This window comes from Pipistrellus hanaki, assembly GCF_964339955.1.
Source record: "Pipistrellus hanaki genome assembly, chromosome: 15".
In the NCBI taxonomy this organism is placed as follows: domain Eukaryota; kingdom Metazoa; phylum Chordata; class Mammalia; order Chiroptera; family Vespertilionidae; genus Pipistrellus; species Pipistrellus hanaki.
The window spans coordinates 10,414,497-10,432,758 of record NC_140517.1 but is presented as its reverse complement, the minus strand read 5'-3'; the positions used below and the strand labels follow the sequence as shown (position 1 = coordinate 10,432,758).

Here is an 18,262-nt window from a genome sequence, read left to right as displayed (position 1 = left end):
ATATTGACTTCAGAGAGGAAGGAAGTGGGAGGGAGGGAGGGAGAGAAACATCAATGATGAGAATCATTGACTCCTGCACCCTCCTGCTGGGGATCAAACCTGCACTCTGGGTCTGTGCCCTGGCCTGGAATCAAACTAGTGACCTCTTGGTTCATGGGTTGAGGCTCAACCCCTGAGCCACACCGGCGGTGTGTCTTCCTTTTGGGTCCGGGTTCTTTCACTCAGTACTGGCTGAGGCTCATCGTGACCTTTCACTCTTATTGCCCTTCTCCATCACGTGTCAGGAGCTTGTTTGCTGTTGTTGGGGGGTATCATATGGTGTAGCACAGTGTACGTACCTCCTTTGAAACATGTGGGCTTTTATGTTTTAGCTTTTAGGCTTGTATAACATTCTAGTATATCAGTCCTCTTGGCTAAATATCTGGGGGGGGGGAGGGGGCGGGGGGAGTGGCGGGGATGTAATTCTGGGCCATTCGGCAGGAGAGTGTACATGTTTTAGCTTTTCCCCTGCAGGCCCGCCTTCTTTTGGTAGGGTTGCCTTTCCTTACCTGGCCAGCAGGGGGCGGTGTGAGGGCTACAGAGGTGCACTTGAAGGGTGGAGACCAGCTCTTCCTGCTTCACCCGGGACCTGCTCCAGTTGCCCATCTTTCCCACCCGCTTGACAGGCAGCCACCTCCTCCGCCGCCGCAGAGGCCAACTGTGTCATCTCCTCCCACTGGGAGGCGCACCCCGAGTCTCCCCATGGCATTGGGACAGAGGCCAAGGTCTTCACCCCGGCAGCCAAGGCCCCGCTGCCTCTCCCGCCTCCTTCTCATGTGGTTCCTGGCCGAGCTCATGCCCCTTCCACCCTCGCCCCTCCTCCCAGCTCCTCATGCCTCAATTTGGGACCTCACTTTTCTTCCATGAGGATGACTCTTCTCCTGCCAGATTGCCAAGTGGCTGCACTGTCTGGTGAGAGTGAGGCCCTGACCCTGGTGGTGGTGGTGGTGGTGGTGGTGGTGGTGGTGGTGTGTGTGTGTGTGGGGGAGTGGGGGGCGGGGGGCTGCATGTGGGAGCCATGGCTCTGGGCTTAGGCTCGCGTCTTTACCGGACAGAGATGCTGCAGGTCCCATGGACCGCTGGCCAGCTCCATAGCAACCAGCCCCCGAGTCCCTCCTGAGCCCATCCTGCGTGGCCCACTCCAGCCTGACTCCGGCTCAGAGGCCCTGAGCCCTGAGAGGGTGCCACCACCCCTGTTGCCCTCCTCCTCCCATCGGTGCTTCAAATGAGGGCCAGTGCCAAACTTTGAAGAGTCAGGAAGGCCAGCAATCTTATTTCTCTCCTAGTAACTATCTGGATGCTTTAAAAAAAAAAAAAAAAAAAAATATATATATATATATATATATATATATATATATACACATACACATACACATGTATATAAATAAGCATATATATATATATATATATATATATATATATATATATATATATATGCCCTAGCCGGTTTGGCTCAGTGGATAGAGCCTTGATCTGCAGAGTAAAGGGTCCCAGGTTCGATTCCCGTCAAGGGCACGTGCCCAGGCTGGGGGCTCGATCCCCAGTGGGGGGCATGCAGGAGGCAGCCAATCCATGATTCTGTCTCATCTTCGATATTTCTCTCTCTCTCTCAAATAAATAAGAGTAGGTAAATAAAAAATAACGTGGGAAAGAAATGCCTCCTTTTGTTCCCGCCCTCTCCTTTCCCTGTGGCCCCGTCGGCTGGTCAGGGCGGACAGCCAGTGCCACCCACAGGCCGCCCCCCCCACCCCTCACCGCACCAGAACGTTGGGTAACCTGGGCTGCGAGAACAGAAGAAAAAATCCATTTAGAGAGAATTCCTTTTCCGAGCACAGGCGGTTATTTAAGTGGAAAAGAAAGTCACGGAGGGAGAAGACAGGAAGACAGTGGGACGCAGCTCCGCTGTAAAACGCGCGGCCACTGCCGGCCACAGGCTTCCCCTCGGTCATTTCTTGCCCGCCTTCGCCCCTGCCTTCCCCTTCTTGTCCTCCTTCGGCTTTGGCTCTTCCTTCTCCTTTTCAGCTCCCGGTTTTGGAGGAGGAACCAGCACATTCCTTTTGATATGCTTGCCTCTGAAGTGTTTTCTTTGAAGGCATATATCCATGATAGGGAAAAAGGCAGCCACCGCAATAAGGGCCTAGAAAACACAAGGAGCCTCTGGTGACTTTTGCTTTTCGCCCTGAAGTTGGCCTATTTCCTTCCTGGATTCTTTTCTTTTTTGTAAAAAAAAAAAAAAAAAAAAAAATTATATATATATATATATATATATATATATATATATATATACACACACACACACACACACACACACATATATATATGTGTGTATATATATATATATATTATTGACTTCAGAGAGAGGAAGGGAGAGAGAGAGGGAGAGAGAGAGAAAGAGAGAGAGAGAGAGAGAGAGAGCAAGAGAACGATAGAAACATCAATGAGGAGAGGGAATCATTGATTGGCTGCTTCCTGCATGCTCCCTTACTGGGGATCAAGCCCAAAACCTGGGCACGTGCCCTGGCCAGGAATTGAACCTTCTGGTTCATAGGTCAACGCTCACCCACCAAGGCACGCTGGCTGGGCTCCTTCCTGGTTTCTAAGAGGAAGCAGGTCCCCTTCAATGGCCAGACGCCATAGACCGAGTCCTCCCCCCGTCCCCAGTGCCCGGTCACCCTCTGCTTCTTTATCTCTTTACACCTGGCCTGGGGGTAGGGTAGGAACTGTGGCCTCTGGGTCAGCAGCTACAAGGAGGAAGCCAGCAGCCTGGGTGGCTCCCTAGACATCAAATTTATTTCAGTGGCTTCTCCACTGGGAACACTTATCAGCTTTACTTTCAAACTTTGCTCAGATCGCAAGACTCTGTGAAAAGCAATTATGTGGCCTTCAAACAGGGGGGTGGGGGGTGGGGGGGAAACACCCGTCCTCCAAAAAAAGAGGTGATTTCTAAGCAAATAAACAGCCCCACAAGGGAGACTCACCACAGAAATTATGTAGTTGATTGGCATGGTTTCGCGAGTTAGTATGGCGTAGACCGCAGTGCCGCCCAGGGAAGCAGTGGCGCACAGGTCATTGATTATGTCCTGGAAGCATGGGAGAGAGGAGTGTCAGTCAGCCTGGGGCCGAGCACAGGCCCCAGGGACAGCCCACCTGGCAGAGCTCCCTAGAAGGAACAAGTTTCAAACTTCCGCCTAATGAAAGAATATATAAGTATTTTATGTATATTAGCTAATAACAGGTCTACACTAATAGAAGAGTAAGATGCAAATTGACCGTACCCTCACAACGCTCACCACCCAATCAGGAGTGAGTATTCAAATAATTGACCCAACAAAGATGGTGGGTTTAATTTGCATATGCAGGCGCCAAGCAGCTGGGGCGGGCAGGGCAGGACATTTGAGTTGTCGCCACTGATGACGCAGGCAGGCGTTCTGCTCCGCCCCAGCCACTCAGGGCCTCTGGGCAGCGTGGGAAGGTGGAGAGGCGGCTCCGGGCCAGAGCGAAAAGCTGGCTCCCACGGAAGCGAAGGTGGTGCCAGTGGCCTGGGAAGGAAGGTGCATTCTTGCATGAATCTTCGTGCATCAGGCCTCTAGTGTATGTATATGTGTGTGTGTGTGTGTGTGTATGTGTGTGTATATATATATATACACACACATACACACACACACACACACACACACACACACACACCTGGCTAAGTGAACATACCTGTGGCCCCTCAGCTGGGTTCTTTGAGTCAAGACCCAAAGCCCAGGATCTTTTATTTTTTAAACTTTAAAAAAAAAATTTTTTTAATATATTTTATTGATTTTTTACAGAGAGGAAGGGAGAGAGAGCTAGAGAGCTAGAAATGTCGATGAGAGCGAAACATCGACCAGCTGCCTCTTGCACACCCCCTACCGGGGATGTGCCCGCAACCAATGTACATGCCCTTGACCGGAATCGAACCCGGGACCTTTCAGTCCGCAGATCGACGCTCTACCGCTGAGCCAAACCGGCTTCCGCTTTAAAAAATTTTTATTGACTTCAGAGAGGAAGGAAGAGGGAAAGAGAGAAAGAGAAACATCAATGATGAGAGCGAATCATTGATTGGCTGCCACTTGCACATCCCACACTGGGGATGGAGCCCACTGCTGGGTATGTGCCCTAACCGGGAATCGAACCATGACCTGCTGGTTCATAGGTCGACACTCAACCACTGAGCCACACTGGCTGGGCTGACCTGATTTAATCTTATTCACTAGTCTACCGGGCCCCATCTCCAATTGTAGTCACACCGGGGGTTCGGATATCAGTGTATGGAAGTTGGGGGGTATGCACGCATTCACTCCATAACAATTCCATCTTCTCAGTTCTGAGCTAGTGCCAAAGTTTTATAGCAATTCAGATATCTCATTGGGCACGCCCATCCTTGTCATTCTTTTAATTCTTCCATAAGACTTTTCGCATCGTCTTGTAAAGTTCCATGAACAACCTCTTGTTCGGGCGGGCTCTCGTTTAATTGATAGATGACTTTGGAAGTAAATTGCCATCTTTATGATAGCAACTCTTTGCATCTGTGAATGTGTGTGGTGTATTTCTCCGTGTTTTTAGGATTCTCCTTTGTGTCCATGAACGAAACGTTATCACCGCTTACATGAAGCCGAGCGCCTCTTTGAGCGGTCTTATTCTCAGACACCTCGTCGTCTGTTGTTCAAAATGTTTGTTTTCTCGGTGTGTGTTGCTGGTAGCCAGGAACACTCTTGTTTTTGTCTCTGGCAAAACCTCCAGGACCTCAGATCAGTTCTAGTAATTTGACTAGTAGATCCTCTTGGATTTTCTGTGTAGAGCAGACATGTCAAACACAAGGCCCGCGGGCCAAATCCAGCCCGCCAGGCCTTGCAATGTGGCCCGCACCGCGCTGTCATCACTGCACTCCGCTGTCAGTTTATGACATTGTCAGTTTATGACTGTTCAGTAAACCATTCGGCCCGCGATTTAGGCTGGATTTTAGATTTTGGCCCCTTCTCTGATTGAGTTCGACACCCCTAGTGTAGAGAATCACATGACGTATGAGTAATGCGGGGTTCCACCCCTCCCTCCCCAATCCGTATACCTTTGTTTTTCTTGCCCCATTGTGCTGATTCAGGTCTCCAGCAGAATGCTGACTAGAAACGGGGACAGCAGTCAGCTCTCAGGATATGCTTTTCAAGTTTTGCCATGAAAGGAAATGCTTACGGTAGGTTTGGGTAGATGCCTATTATTAAAATAAGGACGTTCCCTCTCCCCCCCACCCTAGTTTGCTAGGAGATTTCTAAAAATAAGTATTGACTATGACTAAATAGTTTTCCAGCGGCTTAGGAGATGGTGAAACGGTTTTCTCCTTTAAATGAAAGATGGCGAGATATATTAGTAGAAGTTTGACAACGAAGCCATCTTTACATTCTTGGCTCACGCCCTGGTTGGTCATGAGGTATTGCTTACTTATACTAGTATGTTACCGGATTCAGTTTGCTAATATTTTATTGAGGATTTTATGGCTACATTAAAATAAGATAGGCCTATAGCTGACTGACCTAATACTGCCTGGTTTTAAGATAAAATTCCCACCAGGTAGTACAACGTATTATGAAGCTTTTAGATAAAAGGGAGAGAGAAAGGGACAGACCAATGAAATGGAATATAAAGTCCAGAAATGAATACTATATGGGATTTAGTATTTTAACAAAAACGCCATTTCCAGTCAGTGCAGGAAACGTGTACTATTCAGTGAATGGATAAATCAAATGATAAGACAGCCATCAGGGTTTAAAGCTAGAGCCATGATTCACACCTGAGAGCAAAATGGCTCCAGATGAATCAAAAGGTTTAAATAGAAACAATTTAAACAAGAGCCAGATGAAAACATGGATGAATTATTTTATAATCTATTTTTCCATTTCTTTTTGTAAGTTAGATTTTCCCCCCCAGGAAATTAACTATCTAAACTTTCCAATTTGTTGGCATGGAAGTTTTTGTAATGTACGAAATTTATATATACACACATATATAATTTCCTTGGGTTTACAGTACTTAAATTTATAACACTCTAGTTTGAATTGATACCAACTTAGTTTCAATAGCACACAAAAATTCTTTTTGCTGTTGTCACAAATTATATCTTTATACATTGTGACCCATTAATGTAGATTTATAATTATTGTTTTATGCAATAAATTATATCAGAAAAGAGGAGTTACAAATAAAAATATAATAATACTGGCTTTTATAGTTGCCTATATAGTTATCTATATTGGTGGCCTTTCTTTCTTTTGTGGCTTCAAGTTACTTTGCAGTGTCCTCTCATTTTGGCCTGAAGGATTCCCTTTATAATTTTTTTTAAGGGCATGTCTATTAATAAATTCCTACACCTTTTATGTGGGAATTTCTTAAGTTCTCCTTCATTTAAAAAAAAAATAAATCTAGTATTCACTATCTTCATATTTTTGGAGACTTTTTTTTCTTTCTTTTAAAAAAAAATATATATATATATATATTATTGATTTTTTTACAGAGAGGAAGGGAGAGGGATAGAGAGCTATTGTAGAAACATCAACATTGGTGAGAGAGGGAGGGGGGGCATTGATATATGTACAAAAATAATAATTTAATTAAAAAAATATATTATAAAAAAAATTGGTGAGAGAGAAACATCGACCAGCTGCCTCCTGCACACCCCCCACTGGGGATGTGCCCACACCAATGTACATGCCCTTGACCAGAATTGAACCAGGGACCTTTCAGTCCACAGACTGACTCTCTATCCACTGAGCCAAACCGGTTTCGGCAGGTTCTTTTTTCTTTTTGTTTTTCTGGTTGGGTGTTTTTTGTTTCCTCGCATTTCAGATCTTTGGGTTGATTCTTGGGGTATGTTGATCTACAGTTGAGTTTCTATATATTCTTTATTTCAGACAGTGTATCTTAATTTCTGACTGGTCCTTTTCCATTTTTTTTGGCCTTCTCATTAAGGTCCTAGAATGTCTCACTAAGCTCATTCTAGGAGGTCCCATCAAGTGTCTCAGCGGTTTTTAGAAGATTCTTGAGTAACCTTATAAATGTGGTTTTGAACTCTATGTTGTTCAGTAGTTTGCTTTCCTCGCTTTCTTTCATTCGTGACATGTTTCTTTGTCTCTGCATTTTGGCTGCTTCCCTGTGTTGATGGAGTGGCTTTGTGTGGTAGGGGACATATAGGGGCCAGTAGCTCAGCCTCCCCAATCACCTGAAGTGGACGTTCTTGATACACCCCTTTGTGGGCTGAGTGCAAAGTCTTGGTGTAGTTGATTGCTGTTGGTACATTGGGAGGAATTTACCTCCAGGCCAAGTGGCTGTGAGAACCCGCTGTGTCTATGATGGAAGAACTGCTGTGCTGGTGACACGCTTATGGTGCAGGACTTGTTTCAGTGGGGCTTTGGTGCTCACTGAGTCTGCCTCTTGAATGTGTCACTTATGGTTGTGAGGAGTTGAAATCTGGTGTCTCACACTGACCACTAGGTACACTGGCTTCTGGATCTCCAATGGGATGCAGGTCAGCTACTGTCTGAGGCCACCCAGCAGGAGCTACAGCAAGAACTACAGTTTTCTCCTGTTTGCTTGGGGTTTGGAGGTTTTGGAGCTGTCAGAACAGTGCTACAAGTTTGCTAAGTTAAGCTGAAATAGGGCAGGCCATTCATATGCAAAAGCTGCTGCTTGGAGCTTGGGTGGGTTTGTAGGTTGTACGGGGTGGGGTCTCAGGGCGTCACTAGGCTAGGGCATGGCAAACAGCGATGACTGCCAGTTAGCTGTCTCTGCATCTCAGACTGTGTCCCCACGTCCGGCACCCCAACGCAGTAAACAATGATTCCTGCACAGCTCTGTAAGCAAGCCACCCTCACTTTCCGACCCGATGGCAGACAGTCCAGATTCTCCCCTGAGGAGTTTGGATCCCCTGCGTCTCCTCAGAAACTGGTTTTCAGAGTGATCGGGAGCTTGTCTCCCTTCGGGTTGAAAAAAGCAATGCCCACCGCCAGCCCGGATCACGTGCCTCCATACCTCAGCTTTTCAGGGCTTGTGCATGTCTCAATGCTCTTTTCTCTTTCCTTCTAGTTGTAGAACTTCCACTCAGCCAGCTTTCCTGTGGTTCTGGGTGATAGATGTTTTGCCTTTTAGTTGTAATTTTGAAATTGTTGTGCAAGGCATCAGTTTAGGTGTTTACCTATGCTGTCATCTTGGATCCCAAACCCTTCAAATCTATTTTTTTAAAAATTTTAAAAAAATATGCAGAAACTGGTTTGGCTCAGTGGATAGAGGGTTGGTCTGCGGACTCAAGGGTCCCAGGTTCGATTCTGATCAAGGGCATGTACATTGGTTGTGGGCACATCCCCGGTGGGGGGTGTGCAGGAGACAGCTGGTCGATTATCTCTCTTATAGATGTTTCTAGCTCTCTATCCTTCTCCCTTCCTGTGAAAAATCAATAATATATATATATATATATATATAAAATTAAAAGAAATATGTCTATTCTTTCTTCATGTGTTATTCTTTTCTTAGTGCTCTTATTTATGTCTTTAATAATTTTAAGTATACTTTCTATTTTTGACAACTCTATCTTTTCAGTGTTCTAATCCATTTGTTATATTTGCTGATTCTTTATTCTTACTTGTGGGGGTTTTAAACTACGACGCTTTGTAGTTTTGAACTGTGAGTTCATATCTGACCCCTTTGTGCCCCCTACCCACCCTGTGAGAATCTATCTTTAGGTTTTGTGATTTTGTATTTGGTTCTCTCAGGAGTTCCATGGGTATCTTCTGAATATCATAAAATTGGGATCAGTTTTCATGCTAATTCCTCAGGCATCACGTTCTCTAAGGTTTCTAGGCTGAAGGTAGTAAAAATTCCAACCAAATCCGTATAAAGTCCAAGCTCAAGATTTATATTTCTCAAGGTGGTCTTTTTAAAAAAATTCTTTATTGTTTAAAGTATTACATATGTCTCCCCACCCCTCCCTTTGCCTTCTCCCTAGCTGTTCCCACCTCGTAGCACATGTCCTCATCCCCCCTACTGTTTCTGTCCATGGATTATGCTTATATGCACACATATAACTCCTTTTTTTTTTTTTTTTTTTTTTTCAATTAACAAGAGAGCCTCTTCCATGTTAACGTGGGCTCTGTCCCACTCACGCCGACTGCATGGCGGACGAGAGCGAACTTCGCCACGCCCGGGGGTTTTACACTGGTGGTGATGTCACTGATTTGGCTGACCCTGATTGGTTGGGTGAGGGCTAGGGTCCAGTTACACAAAATGGAGGATAACTCCGCCCTGCCCCACAGTGGAGTCTGGAGTTTATCCTCACCCTGCCCTGCCCTCTCATTTCCCCTTGTCTTATGTGCATGAGTCAAATCATTGACTCAGCCTACTTCCTTTCAGCATAAACAACAAATACAGTTACCAAGACCCTTAGTACCACAGTTCCCATCAGTATTGTCCTCTCTGAAGACCAGTTCCCCTCCTGCAGGCATCAAGTCTCCTCCTGGTCTGCGTGGAACCCAGGCTGGGGATCTCACAGGTGAGGCCGCTAATGGCCAGGATCCAGGCCATGGCATATAACTCCTTTACTTGCTCTCTTACCTCCCCTCCTCTGCCTTCTTCTGAGGGTTTTTTTTTTTTTAATTAAAAAAAATATATATATTTTATAGATTTTTTTATAGAGAGGAAGGGAGAGAGAGAGAGAGAGAGAGAGTTAGAAACATCAATGAGAGAGAAACATCAATGAGAGAGAAACATCAATCAGCTACCTCCTGAACACCCCCCACTGGGGATGTGCCCGCAACCAAGGTACATGCCCTTGACCGGAATCGAACCCGGGACCCTTCAGCCCACAGGCTGACGCTCTATCCACTGAGCCAAACTGGTTTCGGTTCCCTCTGAGGTTTGACGGTCTGATTGATCCTTCTATGTCTCCGGATCTATTTTTGTTCATCAGTTTATGTTGTTTATTATATTCCACAAATGAGTGCAATTAGGTGTATTTATCTTTCTCTGACTGGATTATTTTGCTTAGCAATAATGCTCTCCAGGTCCATCCATGCTGTTACAAATGGTGAGAGGGCCTTCTTTTTTACAGCAGTATGGTATGCCATTGTGTAGACATACCACAGTTTTCTAATCCACTCATCTGCTGATGGGCACTGAGGCTGTTTCCAAATATTAGCTATTGTAAACTGTGCTGCTGTGAACGTAGGGGTGCGTATATCCTTTCTGATTGTTTCACAGTGGTCTTTTTTGTTTATTCCTCTAAGCTCAAGCAGAGAAGAGTATGCTTTCTTGCTTGTGTGTGTATATATATATATTTTTTTCTTGCATATATATATATATATATATATATATATGCAAGAAAAAATATATATATATAATTGATTTCAGAGAGGAAGGGAGAGGGAGAGGTACAATTTGGGATGTGCCCTGCCTGACTGGGAATGGAACCTTGACCTCCTGGTTTATAGGTTGATATTCAACCACTGAGCTACACCGCTGGGCAAGCATGCTTTCTGGTCTCTCCGTGTGGGAAGAGGTATCTTCTCCGCCTTTCCCCTAAGGGAGTACTGTAGTCTTCCCAGGGTGCCAGGGTGCTGGCTGCAGGCAGGGCTCTCGGTTCTAAATCCCCGCTTTGCTTGGGACCGGCGCCTCATCACCTAACTTAAGGATGGATGAAAGCCCATACTCCTAGGTAACACTCTGAGCTATTTCCACCAACCTCAGGGCGTATTTGATCACTGCTCCTGTTTTCATTTCTGGCGCCTTGTGTGTGTCTCCTCTCTCTCTCTCTCTCTCTCTCTCTCTCTCTCTCTCTCTCTCTCTCTCTCTCTCTTCCCGCTCAGCCATTCAGTTAGAGCAATAGTGGGTACACCCCCCCTGGCTTTTAGGTAAGTGCAGCAGGAGGAGGACTTCCAGGCTTCCCTGATGTTTCATCTTGCTGGAGCTAAAATAGAAATGTCTTCTCTCAAGCTCCTTGGCTGGGAACTTGTTCTCTGCCTGTCCCTTTTCTCTGCCTTCTGCTTATCCCAAGAGCCTTATTGGCTCTCTCCTCCTTTCTCCCTGTACTGAGGGTCCCCATATACCACACCGAGACCCATGGGTCCCTGGACCCTAGTAACTTAAAAAAAAAAAAAAAGGATATTTTTTTGATTTTTTTACACAGAGAAAGAAAGGGAGAGGGATAGAGCGTTAGAAACATCGATGAGAGAGAAACATCGATCAGCTGCCTCTCTTCCACATGCCCCACTGGGGATGTGCCCGCAACCAAGGCACATGCCCTTGACCGGAATCGAACCTGGGACCTTTCAGTCCGCAGGCTGATGCTCTATCCACTGAGCCAAATCGGTTGGGCCCTAGTAGCTTTGAACAAGTTGGCAGGACAGAGTGCAGTTAAGGACTCAGATGCTACTCAGGGAGAGTCTTTTTTTTCATGTGCCACTTACTGGCTGTTACTTGGAGGCAAGTTACTTGGCCATTCTGAGCCCATGTCGTGTGCAGAGGGAGAGGAGCAGGGAGCACGGGGCGCTGGAGGCGTGCTGGGAATGTGCCGTGCTTGAGGGCCTGGGCTCAGTGGGGTGAGGGCTGTGCTCTGTGGTTACGCAGGCAGCGGGGCAGGCCGTCAGGCCCGCAGCCCTCGGGCACTCCGCCACGCACTTTACGTGGCTCCTCGGGGACAATCACAGCGGCAAGGAGCGCTGACCTCCCGTGGCAGGTGAGGGGGCAGAGGCTCGGAGTGGCTGGTGGACGGCTGTTTTCCCCTGAACCTCTTTCTGGGTGGAACACCCTTTACAGGGATAGTCCCTGGGAGATCTTAGGCTGTTTTAGAAGTGATTTTTTTTTCTTATATTTTATTATTATTATTATTATTATTATTTTTTTTTTTTTTACCGAGAGGAAAGGAGAGGGACAGAGAGTTAGAAACATCGATCAGCTGCCTCCTGCACACCCCAGCGCCTGATGGTGTGCCCGCAACCAAGGCACATGCCCTTGACCGGAATCGAACCCGGGACCCTTCAGTCCGCAGGCTGACGCTCTATCCACTGAGCCAAACAAGCTTTGGCTAGAAGTAGTAATTAAAAAAAATTTTTTCCCCCTCATTTTTATTTGACCAACTTGTGGGAAGATTGTTTTACTTTGCGTTCAGGGGACGGGGTATGTTCTGGGTGTGAGCTGGCACAGGGCTTGGGAAGAGCAGGTCGTGGCCACAGCTCCCCTCCTCCCAAGGGCAGCAGGCCCTCCTAAGAGCCAAGACCTTGGGGCCTTGACCAGCAGGTGGGTTAAGAGCCTCCTTCCCTCAAGGTGGGCTTTCTCGGAGCCTTCTCCACCTAAATGCAGCCGCCTCTCCCCCAGCCCCATCCAGAGGCGCTGAGCCCACCACGCCTGGCACAGATGCGGGCGGGGAGGCAGGTCCTGGTGAGCGAGCGCCTGGGCAGGCCCCGGCCCGGGCCCCGGCTCCCGCACTTACAGTGACAGGCCACAGGATGAAGGCCATGTATTTGTTGATGGCGAAGGTGTAGATGAAGATGAAGAAGAGGAAGATGGACAGCTCCATGAGGATCAAGAGGGTCACGAGCGGGTGCACCACGGTGCCGGTGAACATGATGAGCGCGCATACCAGGCAGCCCTGTCGGGGGAGACACACACGGCCGAGGCCAAGGCCAAGGGCTCCCACCGGCTCCCGGCTCCTCCGCCTGGGCCTCGGGAGCCCGCTCCTCCCCTCTCTCCGGGCCGGGCCCACTCACCACGCTCAGGAGCTTGACCAGGGCGTGCCCCACCATCCAGAACTCCTTGTTGCTGTCCTTGAGCTCCCAGCGGTAGCGGCGGCACCCCTTCCTGGTGCCCACCTCATCCTTGGGCTGCACGGACTTGGTCTTGGGCGGCGGCGGCTCCTCTCCCTTCTTCTCCCCCTTCTTGTCCTCCACCGAGCCGTGCTCTGCCTCATGCTTGCCGCCCGGCTTGTCCCCCTTTTTGCCTTTGTCTGCCATCTTGGCGAGGACCACCCCTTCGGCTTCTCACGGCCCGCCCAACCTCTTGCTGCTGTTCCCGGGACAGGCCTGACCCTGAGCCAGCCGGGTGCCAACCGACCAGCTCGGAGGCCACGCTCAGCCAACGGCCAGAGGCCAGCGAAGCCATCGCGTGGTGCCCTCCGCACGCGCCCTTCCCACCGTGGCAAGGTCAGCCCTGCTGTCCAGCCATCCAGGCTGGCCCCGCCCCCACGCAGGAGCCACGCCCACTGCCACACACCCACTAGCCCCGCCCTATCCCGTCCACCGCCCAGGCCCCGCCCCTTCCCAGGGATCCCTTCACAGTCCAGCCTGGCCCCGCCCCCGCGCAGGAGTCACGCCCACCGCCACACACCCACTAGCCCCGCCCTATCCTGTCCACCGCCCAGGCCCCGCCCCTTCCCAGGGATCCCTTCACAGTCCAGCCTGGCCCCGCCCCCACGCAGGAGCCACGCCCACCGCCACACACCCACGACCCCGCTTATGCCCCGCCCACCGCCCAGGCCCCGCCTCTGCCTCAGGCTCCCCCTCACAGTCCAGCCTGGCCCCGCCCCCACGCAGGAGCCCCGCTCAGGCCCCGCCCACCGCCCAGGCCCCGCCCCTTCCCAGGGATTCCCTTCCCAGTCCAGCCTGGCCTGGTCCCAGGGTTGGGTTGGCTGGCAGCAGGGCGGTGTCCAGGGCCTTGGGTGGCCCCCCTGAGACCAGGGCCGCTGTGCCCTGGGAGGCGGTGGGGGGTGGGGGGTGGGGGAGAGGAAGAAAGGCAATTCGACTTGGACACAAGGCAACACGTGGAAGCAGAAGTGTTCCTGGCTCAGAGGCCCTGACTTTATGATCACGTGTGCGGGCCGACACGGGTGACAGCGTGTGAGCTCAGGCCGAGGGCTCAGCCTCTTTGGCCGGCTAGGATCCCACGGCGGCTGGCTCCGAGGACACAGGGTTGGGCGGCTTCCCGGGCTCGGGTTTGGGCTCCTGCTGGGATTCTTGGGGCTGCTGCTGGCCGGGTTCTTCCTTGGCTGGGGCGGCCGCCGCAGCTTCGCCTTCGATGCCCAGGGCTTTCTTCATGGCATTCCTCACCATCTTGGTGACCAGGGTCGCATCCACGAGACACACGATGGCCACCGCAAGACACAGGGCCTGTGGGACACAAGGCCGTCCGCGGGAAGGAAAGGTGGGGTTACTGTGCAGCTCAGGAGCCACCTGTCTGTCTGTCTTCCTTATCCCCATCCAGGGACGCCACCTGTCTTCTTGCCCCTCTCTGGCCCTCCGCTACCTGCTGTGACCCTTTCTGTCATTTCCAGGGAAAGGAATTTTGGTAAACGGTGAGTTTTGCAGACACTAACGACCTCATCTGACTCACGAGGCACCAGGAAAGGCCCAGAGAAGGACCCTGGACTTAGGGGGGCTCCGGGTGGGGTTGGGGTCCTGAGGTGGCCCTTGGTGGACAGGACTCTTGGGCTAAGTTTGAAAGGGCAGGAAGGAGTTTCTAAGGGGACCAGCTGGGAGGAGAACTCCAGGCACTGGGCTGACTGAGGTCTCTGAGGACTCTGGTGTGGCCGAGACCTCTGGAGAGGTTGAGGGAGGGGCAGAGTTGAGCCTGGGGAGGTGCAGGATGTGGGACTTTATCAAGAGGAGAGGTGGGGGGGTTGTCGGACTTAGAAAGCCCTCTTGCCGAATGGCGAGGTGGCTGGCCAGTGACCTAGGCTGGAGGCAGGGGGGCTAGTGGGAGGTGGTGGGGTCTCCTGCCTTCCAGGTAAGAATTTTTTTAAAATAAATTTTTATTGTTCATATTATTACAAATGTTCCTCATTTTTCCCCCCTCCACCAGGTTCCCACCCCACCCTCTGCCCTTTCCCCACCCCCCATTGTCCTCCTTCCCACATCCCCCTCTCCCCTTTCCCCCGAGAATCGTCAGTTCACTCCCCTTCCATACCTCTGATTCTATTATATTCACCAGTTAATATTGTTCATCAGATTTTTTAAATTCCCTTGGTTTTTAGATTCACTTGTTGGTAGTTACATATTTGTTGTTCATAGTTTTTATCTTTATTTACTTTCTCTTCCTAAAGAACCCCTTTCAGCAATTCATATAATTCTGGTTTGGTGGTGATGAACTCCTTTAGCTTTTTTTATTTTATTTGTGAAGCTCTTTATCTGGCCTTCGATTCTGAGTGATAGCTTTGCTGGGTAGAGTATTTTTGGCTGTAGGTTCTTGCTATTCATCACCTTGAATATTTCTTGCTATTCCCGTCTGGCCTGCATGGTTTCTGTTGAGAAATCAGCTGACAGTCGTATGGGTGCTCCTTTATAGGTAACTGCCTGCTTTGCTCTTGCTGCTTTTAATATTCTCTCTTTGTCTTTTGCTCTTGGAATTTTAATTATGATTTGTCTTGATGTGGTCCTCTTTGGATTCCTTTTGTTTGGGGTTCTGTGCACTTCCTGGACTTGTAAGTCTATTTCTTTCCCCAGGTGGGGGAAGTTTTCTGTCACTATTTCTTCCAGTATTTTTTCGGTATCTTGTTCTCTCTCTTCTTCTGGGACCCCCATAATTCTGATGTTGGCTCGTTTGAAATTGTCCCAGAGGTTTCTTACACTATCTTCAACTTTCTGGATTCTCTTATCTTCTTGCTTCTGTGGAGGAATGTCCTCTGGCTCTTTGTGTTCCAAATCTTTGACTTGATTCTTGTGATCTTCCATTCTGTTTTTAGGACTCTGTATAATATTTTTTATTTCAGACAATGTATTCTTTATTCCTAGTTGATCCCTTTTTATATCCTCATAGGTCTTGTTTATTTTATCGGCCTTTTCTAGGAAAATCTTGAAAAACCTTATAAGCGTGGTTTTATATCCAGTTGCTTTTTGTCCTCCATTTCTTTCGTTTGTGATCTGTTTCCTTGTCTCGGCATTTTCACAGCTTCCCTGAGTTGGTAGGGTGGCTTTGTGTGCTAAGGTGTCCTATATGGTTCAGTGAGTCAGCCTCCCAGTTACCTGAGGTGGACAGTCTTGGTATAGCCCTTTGTGGGCTGTGTGTGCAGACTTGTTGTTAAGCCTTGCTTGTTGTTGGTATCACTGGGAAGCGTTGATCTCCAAGCCAATTGGCTATGAGGATCAGAAGTGTCTCAGCTAGGAGGGTTTCTGTATTCTGCTTGAATGGGCGGAGTCTCGGGGTGACACAGACAAGCTTTGTTGAATCCCGCACAATTGGTTGCAGGCGCACGCACCTCTTTGGTATAGGCGCAGACAAGCTTTAGATTCCTGTCTGTCACTCCCTAGGAGAGTCCCATTCACTGCGAATGAGAAAGCTAGCCACTGGAAGGGCTTCTGTGCTCCGCTTGGATGGGGTGGAGTCTCGGGTGGTGCAGACAAGCTTTATTCAGCCCCTCCCTACGAGGGTCTGGTTTCTGAGTCCCGCAGTAATGGCTGCTGGCTTCACACACCTCTGAGAGATCTTTGCCCACTGCCTGACAGTCTGGCCTCTCCCTGTCTGGGGCCGTCTATCAGCGCAATAGGGTGGTTCTGTTTTCCTCCCGAACCAGAAAGCCAGCCGTGCATTAGCTGTCCGCCCTCTCCATGCAGGGAGTAAGCCAGTAGCGAACTCAGCCTGCCCTCTCCATGCTCCGCAAGCAAGCCAGCAGTGAAGTTGGGTGGCCGCCTTTTTGCGCGTAGTTCTCCGCACCTTCACAGTTCCTGAGGTTCAGTGGGCCTTCTCTCTCCTTCCCAGATGGTAGAGCCTCCTCTCAGGCAGCCGTCCGTCGCTTCAGGGCGATGGTTCCCCTGTTTTTCAGTTCTAAATTCAAATTTGTTGTGGTAGGCTGCATTCGGGTGTCTACCCTATGCCGCCATCTTGGTTTCTCCAGAATTTATGGAGACCAGGCGCTAGGATCCCCTGGCCGGTGGCAGAAGATTTGGAGTCTGAGTTAGCAAATGGGACCAGCTCCTGTCTGCCTTGGATGTTTCTCTTTCTGATCACGTAATCCATGGCTGCTTAAATGAACTTTTCCTAGGCAGCTCTCGCCCCATCTAATCTGCCAGTTCCCCTAGGGGAAAGGATTCTATCCCCAACACAGAGTTCAGGCCTGGCACAATCCGATTGGACTGACAAGTATTTATTGATTATGGAATGAATTCAAAGAACTTCAACCATTTTTTAAAAATTAATTTCTCTTCCCATGGTTTAACCTCTTTTTTTTTAAAAAAAATATATATTTTATTGATTTTTTTACAGAGAGGAAGAGAGAGGGATAGAGAGTTAGAAACATCGAGGAGAGAGAATCATCGATCAGCTGCCTCTTGCACACCCCCCACTGGGGATGTGCCTGCAACCAAGGTACATGCCCTTGACTGGAATCGAACCTGGGACCTTGCAGTCCGCAGGCTGATGCTCTATCCACTGAGCCAAACCGGTTTAGGCAGTTTAACCTCTTAAACCAAAGTCTCACCTCCCCACACTCCCACCATCTTCCAAGCATGTAATCTGCCATGTTTTGTGCCCTTCCTATGAGGATTCAAGTTTCAGTGTATCCCAGCCTGTGCCATATCTGCAAAAATGAGAGTGGTCAAGATTGAGTCAAAACATGCCTTGGCCTTGGCCTTGGCTTGTGTTGCTCAATGGTTAGAGTGTTAGTCCAGACCACTGAAGGGTCTCTGGTTTGATTCCTGGTCAAGAGCATGTATCTGGGTTGCAGGTTTGATCCCTGGTCCTGGGCCGGGTTGGGGCACATGTGGGAGGCGACCGATGGATGTGTCTCTATGTCTCTCTCCTCCCTCTCTCCCTCCCTCTCATTCTCTCCAAGAAGAAATGGAAAAAATATCCTCAGGTGAGGATTAACAAAACAGACAAACAAGGCTAGCTTTGTGTGGGGCACTTCTTGGATGCTGGAAAGTAATTTCCTCCCTTAGACTTCCTCCCTCCCTCCCTTCCTCTCTCCCTCCCTTCCTTTCTTCCTCCCTTCCTTCCTTCTTAAATAGGCTGGCTCACTCACTTTTAGCAATGCTCTCCCTCCTCCCTCCTCCTACAATTATTCTTTTCATGTGCTTGTAAGATATCCTCTAGTCCAGCCCGAAAAGTCTAAATCCTATGTATACCCTGTTTCCCCGAAAATAAGATAGTGTCTTATATTAATTTTTTTCTCCCAAAGTTGTGCTAGGTCTTATTTTCAGGGGATGTCTTATCTTTCCATGCGCTAGGTCTTATTTTC

At 49.0% G+C, this 18,262-nt stretch overlaps 2 protein-coding genes across 2 annotated transcripts in view; one reads left to right on the top strand and one right to left on the bottom strand.

Moving 5' to 3' along the window:
• Positions 1-18,262, top strand: part of TK2 (thymidine kinase 2) — a 63,273-nt gene that overhangs the window by 6,546 nt on the left and 38,465 nt on the right. The gene's annotated exons all lie outside the window — the stretch shown is intronic.
• On the bottom strand, positions 1,910-13,107 carry CMTM2 (CKLF like MARVEL transmembrane domain containing 2). The gene is made up of 5 exons (XM_084906826.1): positions 12,807-13,107; positions 12,381-12,688; positions 5,132-5,183; positions 3,018-3,119; positions 1,910-2,176 (listed from the first exon to the last, which is right to left on the bottom strand). Exons 1-5 carry the CDS (start codon positions 13,047-13,049, stop codon positions 1,985-1,987), a joined length of 897 nt encoding a protein of 298 aa, XP_084762952.1. The 5' UTR covers positions 13,050-13,107; the 3' UTR covers positions 1,910-1,984.

Excerpts from the sequence above, each read along its gene's own strand:
- CMTM2 (XM_084906826.1), bottom strand. The coding sequence starts at position 13,049 with ATGGCAGACAAAGGCAAAAAGGGGGACAAGCCGGGCGGCAAGCATGAG. Across the intron at positions 12,689-12,806 it reads TGGTCAAGCTCCTGAGCGTG|GGCTGCCTGGTATGCGCGCT; the intron begins GTGAGTGGGCCC and ends CTCCCCCGACAG. Across the intron at positions 3,120-5,131 it reads ATGGGGCAAGAAAAACAAAG|GACATAATCAATGACCTGTG; the intron begins GTATACGGATTG and ends CCATGCTTCCAG.